The sequence below is a fragment of the Lactuca virosa genome, chromosome 8 (assembly GCF_052849685.1).
Source record: "Lactuca virosa cultivar CGN04683 chromosome 8, Lactuca_virosa_CGN04683_v6, whole genome shotgun sequence".
Lineage (NCBI taxonomy): Eukaryota > Viridiplantae > Streptophyta > Magnoliopsida > Asterales > Asteraceae > Lactuca > Lactuca virosa.
The window spans coordinates 189,043,212-189,053,663 of NC_136433.1; the positions used below are offsets into that span (position 1 = coordinate 189,043,212).

A 10,452-nucleotide genomic window follows, 5' to 3' on the forward strand; every position below is an offset into this window, starting at 1 on the left:
TATCGATTATAGCCCACTTATCTATTTTAAGCCTAAATTTGCAATACCCTAGAAGCATTAAATCTTATGTTACACCTTTTAACAGAAGTGTCATCGCGTCCGTTACCGTCACAACGTGAAGATTCGCATTCTGCTTCCGACAACTCAACTTTGATGATGAATCCCTCTTCTCCCCGTTCTTGGCTTTACATTCCGGTAATGGATGTAGCGACAATGGTGGTGGCAACAATGGTGAATACGATAGTAGTGGAGGGTAGGGTGGCGGAAATGGTGGAAGTTAAGTTGTCTTCCTGGGTTTTAATTGCGACTCAACGACCTCTACGGATGCTTCTTCTTCATTATCATACTTGGCAATGCTTTCCTGCCCATCAACCATGGAAATTCTTATTACTTCTCTTCCTAAGCTCTGATTGCGAACTTCACCCTTGTTTCTGTTCCTGAGCTCTTGAGGTGGTGAGAATGGTAGCAGTGTTTGTGGTGAAGCCGACAACAATGATGGTAGTGGACGTAGTGGTGATGTCTCGGAGTCCGATTCCGATTCAGAAACTTTCGATGATTGAGCCTTCCTGGGTTGTTATTCCAACTTAGAAACTTCCAAGGACTCTTCTTCCTCCCCAAGGACTACTTCCTCTTTCTCCTTCAAGGTTGAGTAATAAATTTGTCTCCACTTAGCCTTTTCAGCCTCCATTCTTTCCTATGAGTAGTAATACATTTTCATTTTTGCTATCTCAACTTCTGTCTTCTCCTTTCTCTTTATCTGGTCCTGACGATGCATCTTCATTATCTTCACCGTCTCTAGCAGATCGGTTTGGATGATCCTCATCTCTTCCCGTGCCTTTTCTTGTTGTTGAATCCACATAGATTGTGTTGTTGTTGTGCATCTTGCACCTTTCTCACAGCTTTACCCTAACTGTGTATTGTATTTGCTATCATTTCTTCCCTAGCATCATCTGCTTTGATACCAATTGATGGACCATTGTTAAATTTATCGTATACCCCAGACATTCTAACACTCACACTAACTGTAATACTTGATAATATTCATAAACATAGTTTTGTCACAATTCTAGAGGTGGGAGTCTCTTCAAAAGAAGAACAATGTTCTCTTACAAATTAATTCTTAGCTATATGAACAATAACCTCCTGAAGGGTATATATACTCGACAAGACCAGGGAAAGATGCTCCAAAAGGAGTGGCTCCTCAAACAAACAAGGGAGAAAGATAATGCTCCCAAAATAACCAGATAAAAAACTCAAAAACACAAAACTACCCTTGAACCCCAAAATATACAATAAAAAGACTCAAATAAAGAAATTAAGCTAAAAGCATTTCATGTTGAGTTGGGGCTTACCATGTCTCCTTCCCTTACTGTCTAATCGAGCTCCGTTAATTATTTGAAAAAGACTATTTTTGTTCGTTTCTTATTTTTTTCATTTTCTGAACAACAAGAATGATTTATATAACTAAGTTAAAAGAAGCCTAATTGACTCAAACTACATATGTAAGTACATCACCACTCCTAGCATACTTGAATACGAAATTAGGTATCAACATCAAGAGATTAATTATTTAGTTAACCAAATATTTAATAAAGAAATCAGTATACATTCCCCCTAGAGATTTTTAAATGTTCTTACCGATATAAATAGGTAAGTACATCACCACCATCGGGGAAATTCTCAATTGGGGCTAACTTTGAAAAGAATGGGAGAAGAATTATGAGATATGTTTAGTGCTTCTAAACGAGAGTTTATTCAGGAATAATATTGCCTACACCATTGCAACTACTACCAGCATCATCATCATCATCATCATCATCATCATCATCATCATCATCATCATCATCATCATCATCATCAGGTGAATGCAAAATGAATCGGTAATGGTGGTGGTGAACAGTGGTTATGGTATTCAAGAGTGGTGGTATATGGTGATTGTGGTGCTTGGATTTAAGAGACATGGTATATAGTGGTAGTGGTGTTGGTGATATTTTATGAAATCAGTAATGGTGGTGATGGTATTTTTCTAAAATCAGTAATCATGGTGGAGGACAGTGGTGGTGACGATGATGGTGATGGTGATGGTAATGGTATTCAAGAGTGTATAGGCCTATAGGGTGATTGTGGTGGTTAGATACAAAAGTAATAATAATAATAATAATAATAATAATAATAATAATAATAATAATAATAATAATAGTTCTAAAGTAAAGTAAAAAAAATAAAATAAAGGCATTTTAGTCATTTCGCGCACACTTAACATGGGGGCATTGACGGTGTTAATGGATAGGGACTAATGATGAAATCTAAAACCTTAAAATAGGGACTTTTTTACAAGATTAAGAAACTAGGACTAAAACTACATATATTTTCAAATTAAAAAAAATAATAATAAATAAATAACCATTAAGGAACAATATGATTCGTTCTCAACAACAATAATTGTCGTTGATGGGAAAGAGAATATGACTTCCATGTCGATAGGATAGATGGCTTAATTTCAATGAGTGAAGCCAAACCAAAATTGGCCCTTCTTTAAATGGTAAGGTAAACTTTGAATTCCATGTCTTCTTCAACTTTTCCTAGAAGCCTCCAAGTGCTAACACTACAAAGACCCAGAATTTTGTGCATCGTTAAGAGGTAACTAAGCTTCCATTAAAATGGAAAATGTCGACGTAGAACTTGGAGATGTAGACAATATCCGTGACACTGTCCATGTACTTCTTGGTTGTGTCCAAAAAGTGCAGAATCGTAATGTGCAATTTTCACCCATTTACATGGCTCCAACTAGGCTCCAAAATCTCAGTCCCAATTCTTTCAATCCACGAGTGGTTTCTATTGGACCTCTGCACAAAGAAGATAAGAGCCTGCAAATAACTGAAAGAGAGAAATATACTTATCTGCATGATCTATTGTCCCGTTTAGATTCCCCACCTGAGCAAACACTGAAAGCATGTGCACAGAAGGTGAATGCTTCAATAGATCGAATCAGGACATGTTACAACGGGATGAAGACCTATATGTTGTGTTCCAGCCTCCAAAGCTACAGTAGCCATCATTGTTGACAAAATGAAACATACAGGAGTGACGTCATCAGTGACGTCATCATTGACCAGAGTTTCAGATATTCTCAGTTTAGCCCCTGAAGTTTCCAAAAATTTCAAACAGGTCCCTCTGTTTCTAAAACACTGCAGTTCGGTCCCTGTTTGTTCCGAAAGTAACCTGTTTGCTCCCTTGACTTCAGAAAAGTTTCAGAAAGGTCCCTGGTTGGCAGAAACGTTTCAGATTAGTCCCTGTAAGCTGCGAAAATTACAGTTTAGTCCCTATAATTCTGAAAAGTTACAAATTAATCCATAACTTTTCAAGAAAGTATATTTTGAGCCCGAAAAATTCTACCCCACCATTTTTGACGCTTCCGAATCCAACCGAGAGCTCGGTTTTATCTAATTTTTCCTCGAAATATTTGTAAAATAAATTTGCAATTATTTTCAATGGAATCTACAAGTACGATTACGATGGTTCGACTTACGCCCACAAATTACAACATGTGGAAGCCAAGGATGGAAGATTTGCTTAATCTGAAAGATTTAGCAGAGCCTATAGAAAAGCAAGGCGTCAAACCCAACACGAAGACAGACGAAGTTTGGACGAGAATAAACAGGAAAACGGTGGCACAAATTCGACAGTGGATCGACCACAGTGTTTTTCATCATGTCTCTCAAGAGACAGACGCGTACAAACTTTGGGAGAAGCTTGAGAATATGTATCAGGCAAAGACGGCACGCAACAAGACCTTGCTGATGAGGCGCCTTGTAAACCACAAGTTACGAAGTGGTACGTCCATAACCGAGCATACGAGTCAGTTCCAGGATCTCGTAAACCAGCTCGGTGCTGCTGATTGGGTTCTCAAAGACGAGGAACAAGCCATATTGCTCTTGAGTTCTCTACCAGATAATTGGGAGACGCTTGTTGTGACTCTCAGCAATTCTGCCCCCGGTGGTAAAGTGACAATGGAGATGGTCACAGATGCCCTAATGAACGAGGAAGCCAGAAGGAAAGAAGCTGGTACAGACCAGTCTTTTGCCCTCGTGTCAGAAAACAAAGAAAGAGGCGGAGGCAGAACTGGAGGCCGAGGTCGAGGTAGAGGCAGAGGTAGACATGGTCAAAGTAGAGGAAGATCCCAAGATCGTGGGAAATCACGAGATCGAGGGAAATCGCGAGAGCGAGGTAAATCTTCAAATACATGGTTCGAAGGCTATTGCAATCATTGTAATTATTATGGCCACAAAAGGAGTGATTGCCGAAGGTTCTTACGAGAGCAGCCCGAGACAAGCCAGAATCCAAGCAGGGAGAATGGTGAAACCATGGTCACCATAACACAAGACGTTGCCCTTGTTACATACGAGGAGGAAGCATGCCTACATGTTGAAACTCATGATGATGAGTGGGTGATTGATAGCGTTGCATCATATCATTCGACTCCAAACCGGGATTTATTCAGTACTTATAAACCCGGAGACCATGGTACCGTGAAGATGGGAAACACTAGTTTCTCAAGCATTGCTGGTATTGGTGATGTGCATTTAAAGACCAATGTTGGATGTACATTGGTGTTGAAAGATGTTCGGCATGTCCCAGAGCTGAGAATGAATCTTATCTCAGTTGGAGCTCTTGACATCCAAGGATATGATAATCAATTCAAAAATGGCACCTGGAAGTTGTTGAAAGGTGTTATGGTTGTTGCAAGGGGAAAACTTGATGGTACTCTTTATAAAAGTCATGCAAAGTTGCTTCAACCAAGTCTCAATGTTGTTAAAGAAGGGACATCACCAAACTTGTGGCATAGAAGACTAGGCCACATGAGCGAGAAGGGATTGACGACTCTTGCAAAGAAGGAGTCCATTTCAATGGCAAAAGATGTTGCCTTGGATCCTTGTAAATACTGCCTATTCGGGAAACAACACAGAGTTTCCTTTAGCTCCACAAGAAAGAACCGCTCTGAGTTGCTGAGCCTTGTCCACTCCGACGTATGTGGACCCATTAAAGTAGAATCTCTTGGTGGAAGCCGGTATTTTGTGACATTCATTGACGATGCGTCACGAAAGGTATGGGCATACTGTTTGAGAACGAAGGACCAAGTATTGGACCGCTTCAAAGCTTTTCATGCAATGGTGGAAAGACAAACAGGCAAGAAGCTAAAATGTCTCCGATCAGATAATGGAGGCTAATACTATTCCCGTGAGTTCTCTAAATACTGCACGGAACATGGTATCAGACATGAAAAGACTGTCCCACGAACCCCACAACACAATGGTGTAGCAGAACGGATGAATCGCACCATTGTTGAGAAAGTTCGATGCATGCTCAGCATGACTAAACTCCCAAAGCCATTCTGGGGTGAAGCTGTATTGACATCTTGCTATCTAATAAATAGGTCACCTTCCGCTCCATTGAATTTTGAAGTTCCGGAGAAGATATGGACAGGTAAAGACATATCATATTCTCACTTGAGAGTATTTGGGTGCAAGGCGTTTGCACATGTATCAAGTGAACTGCGGAAGAAGTTGGACCTCAAATCCACTCCATGCATCTTTATTGGATATGGAGATGAAGAGTTCGGGTACAGGCTATGGGACCCAGAACTAAAGAAGGTTATTCGAAGTAGAGATGTGGTTTTCTATGAAAACCAGTATTATGATTTCAAGGCACCGGTTAACAAGCAACAAAGCTCCAAAGTTTCAGATATAATATCTGAAAATAAAAAAGATGTTTCCGCTGAAGAAGTGGATGAAGAAGTCTATGATGCATATCAAGAAGGTGTTGATGAAGGGGAGCTTCCACCCCTGGATAATTCAGATCCACTGCTAGAAGTTGCAAACGAAGGAACTCAAGTTAGACGATCCGAACGAGTACGTGCTCCATCAACAAGATATCCGACTTCAAACTACATCCTTCTTACTAGTGAGGGGGAGCCAGAGAGTTTTCAAGAAGCTCAATCTCATATTGACAAAGCAAATTGGCAGAAGGCCATGGAAGAAGAAATGAATTCTTTGCAGAAGAATCAAACATATGAGTTGGTAAACCTCCCCAAAGGAAAGAAAGCCTTGAAAAACAAGTGGGTTTTCAAGTTGAAGAAAGACGGCAAGGGAAATACTATGAAGTATAAGGCGAGACTCGTTGTCAAAGGTTTCCAACAAAAAGAAGGAATCGACTTTGATGAAATTTTTTCGCCAGTTATGAAGATGATGTCTATCCGAGTTGTACTCGGATTAGTTGCCAGTCTAGATCTTGAACTTGAGCAGATGGATGTGAAAACAGCCTTTCTCCATGGTGATTTGGATGAAGAAATATACATGGAGCAACCTGATGGCTTTAAAGTCCCAAAGAAAGAGCATCTCGTCTGTAAATTAAAGAAGAGCCTTTATGGTCTTAAGCAAGCCCCAAGGCAGTGGTACAAGAAGTTTGATTCATTTATGATGAATCATGAGTACAAGAGAACTGTTGCAGACCATTGTGTCTATCTGAAGAAGTTTCCAGATGGGAAATTTGTCATCCTTTTGCTCTACGTGGATGATATGTTGATAGTGGGCCAAGATGCAATGATGATCAACAACTTGAAGAAGGATTTGTCTAAGTTCTTTGATATGAAAGACTTAGGCCAAGCACAACAGATATTGGGCATGAAAATTATCCGTGATAGAAAATCAAGAAAATTGTTCTTATCACAGGAAGAGTATGTTGAACGTGTGATCAAAAGGTTCAACATGGAAAATGCCAAGCCCGTTGGTACGCCCTTGGCTAACCACTTCAAGTTGAGTAAGAAAAATTGTCCATCTTCTGAGAAAGAAAAAGAAGAGATGAAGGCAGTCCCCTATTCCTCAGCCATAGGAAGTCTTATGTATGCAATGGTGTGTACAAGACCAGATATTGCTCATGCTGTCGGTGTTGTGAGTAGATATCTAGCTAATCCGGGAAAACAACATTGGGAAGCAGTCAAATGGATACTTCGATACCTGAAGGGTAGTTCGAAACTATGTTTATGCTACGGGGGAGCAAAGCCAATCGTGGAAGGTTATACAGATGCCGATATGGCAGGAGATCTAGATAGTAGGAAATCTACATCAAGTTACATTTTTACTTTGGCAGGGGGAGCTATCTCGTGGCAATCCAAGTTACAGAAGTGTGTCGCACTGTCAACAACAGAAGCCGAGTATATTGCTGCCGTTGAAGCTGGGAAGGAGCTTATATGGATGAAACGGTTTCTTCAAGAATTAGGCTTTCCACAAGAAGAGTACATCATTCATTGCGATAGTCAGAGTGCTATGGACCTGAGTAAGAACTCGATGTACCATTCCCGTACAAAACATATTGATATACGTTATCACTGGCTTAGAGAAGCAATTGAGGGACGAGAATTGAAGTTGTTAAAGATCAACACCAATAACAATCCTGCAGACATGTTGACAAAGGTGGTGACACAAGAGAAACACAGACTATGTGCTGACATAGTTGGGATGAGGATTGTTGGACGGAGACTGGAGGGGGAGATTTGTTGTGTTCCAGCCTCCAAAGCCTCCAAAGCTACAGTAGCCATCATTGTTGACAAAATGAAACATACGGGACAAGTTTTTCTTCCCACCCTATGATGAACACAATTAATAGACGCAACTACAATGGTGGCTGCCAAGACTATAAATAGAGACTTCATTCTTCAGTTGTATGCATCCCAAAAACACAGAGAAACAGATAGTATAACACTTAGAGTGAGAGTCTTAGTGAAAGGGTTGGTTTTTTGTAATAGTTGAGTGTGAGAGTTGCTCCTCCTATTGTAATTCTATTTTCGTGTTTAATAGAAGAGTTTTCCGACCCCAACACTATAGTGATGTCGACCTTGCCCAAATAATTGTTATGGATGGTTGTTTCATACTCGAATTCATTTTCAAGCTTTTCAGATATGGTACATCAATTACCTACAACCGGTTGTTTGTCAGGTCTCTTGCTCTAGATCTCGTGTTGATAGAAAATCAGTTGCCTTTCTTTGTTCTTCAAGACATATTTGAGTGCACTATTTTGAAAATGGATGCAGAAGCCTCCCTTACAACTATGCTTAGTTATTTACTAGAATACATCAATCCCTTTTCAGGGAACTTTAATATCGAAAATATTGGCCAAGAAACAACTCATGATCATATTCTAGACCTTCTTCACAAACTTTACCTTCCTGCACATCCTAAGCCATCAAACATTTCCTCACTTCCAATAGCTCACTCGGCTCTAGAACTATACAGGGCTGGAGTGAAATTTGAGCCTAATAGAAATATGAATTGGCCATTGGCCATGGACCTGAAATTCTGTAAGTATCCAAGCTTTTCCTTGTTTGGGGCTAAGCAAAATCTCAGTATTCCAGTAATCTGTATAAACGATATCACCGAGGTGGTTTTAAGGAACCTGATTGTATACGAGCAGTACACTCCAGTTTATAATTACGTGACCTCATATGCCATGGCCATGAATATGGATATTTGCAAGTTGGTAGAATCGAAAGTTGTTATAAACCACTTAGGTTCAAATGAAAAGGCTGCAAAAATGATGAACACCATATGCAAAGAAGTTACTTTTCAAGATTTCTATTACACTGAATAGTGGGAAAACATGGATACATACTACAACGGTTACTTTCCTAGAAATCTAGCTAAGTTGAAGAGGTACTATTTCAGTGGTCCAGGGAATGCCGTTGTCGTAGTTGGTGGAATTCTGATGTTTGCTATTACTGTGGTTCAAACCATCTTTACTATCAAACCTACTTGATCCCATATTTGCTTTGGAGCAGAGAGAACCACCAAGTACTATAGCTGTTTACATGACTTTGGCATTCTTTGTACGTTTCTTTATCCTTTAATTAATTACGAATTGTTCAAACAATTCCCTAATCCCTATCATGGTCCTTGCACATAGGATCAGCCAATAATACAAAGAAAAAGTCTATATATCATAGATCTATTTCATTAAAGTACTATCTAAGTTTGGAGCTGGTTTTTATTAATTTTTTTCCCTAAAACTCGTGTTTCTTCCTTTAGAAAAGTCTCATGGCAAAAAAATTTTGAGGACGTTAGGATTAAAAGTAGACTTAATATGACTCTCACAAAAAATCAGAAAGAAAGTTATGTTTCTTTATATAAAAACTAGTAACCATTATAAAATATAGTATTGATTCTATTCTAAGACTGGAAATCTCCGATAAAGTCGCAATTATTAGTCAATTTATAGTTTAATCTCAACTTTTAATTTCTGAACAAAAAAATTCTAATTACTTTATATTTTTTCCAAATTAACAAAACGTTCATTCTTTTCAACAGAAATGACAGATTATTGTATAAAGTTAGAAAATCGGGATATTTCTATTCAAAATATAAATATTGGGATTAAACCACTGACCCAAATTGGAACTTTATCGGAGATTTCCTATTCTTAGAATATAGGGATTGTTTGTTATTTTTGTCAGCCAATCGTATTATAAATATAACTAGTTTATAACCCGTGGGAACCACGGTTATAAAATTAATTAAATTTTTATAATAAAAAATTATAATTCTTAATCAATTATTTTAAATAAATTATTAATTAAGAGATATATAAAATTTTAAAGTTATTATAACTTCAAATTTAACATATAATTAGAAAATAAATTTGAATTTTGAAATGAGTTGCCTAATATCTACTTGACAAATGAGATGAGTTGTATTAGAGTGACACTTGTCAAAAGGAGATTAAAACTATTCATTTATTAGAATAGGGATGAGAATACAATACACCCATTGACGTGAATTTCATAAACCTTATATGGTATCATGCAGATTAGGTCACGTCCCTTACCTTTTTCATCATCATGACCACCGATGGTAGCTCCTCTTCCTCTTCATTTGATTCTTTTCTTTCTCTTGCAACTATATTTAATATGATTAGTGTTAAACTCTCTCTTACCAACTATGTCACACCCCCAAACCAAAGATGGTGGAAACGTTCAGGGGTGGCGGACTTCATGTATAGTATCACAACAACGAGTATAATAGTGCTCATAGTAAATACAACCATCATAAATATAATTGAAAAAGTTACACTATAGTATGAGTTTACATGTTTCAAAATCAATTACATTATGATGACAAAAATGTATAAATTGACATCTTGCGTCCCATCCTCAAAAGCAGTTGGTTACCTGTTTCACTGGTTTCCTGAGAATACAAGTAGTTTTGAAAGAGTGTCAACAATTAAGTTGGTGAGTTCATAAGCTTTTGGATGAAATGTTGGAAAAACTTTTATTTGTAAATGTAATTGAATACTCAAGAAAAATCCAATATTTTTCCTTATACAAGGTCGTGTAGTCTTAAATCCCAAGACTGAGGGTATGTAGTTTTAAATAGATAAAGTCCCTTTTTGTAAGGTAGTATTTTC

At 38.2% G+C, this 10,452-nt stretch overlaps 1 protein-coding gene across 1 annotated transcript; it reads left to right on the top strand.

Annotated features, from left to right (window-relative positions):
- The first annotated feature begins 7,908 nt into the window (after positions 1 to 7,908).
- LOC145131145 (UPF0481 protein At3g47200-like) lies at positions 7,909 to 8,643 on the top strand. Its single transcript, XM_079065874.1, has one exon. It carries the CDS (start codon positions 7,909 to 7,911, stop codon positions 8,641 to 8,643), a length of 735 nt encoding a protein of 244 aa, XP_078922000.1.
- The last annotated feature ends 1,809 nt before the right edge of the window (positions 8,644 to 10,452 follow it).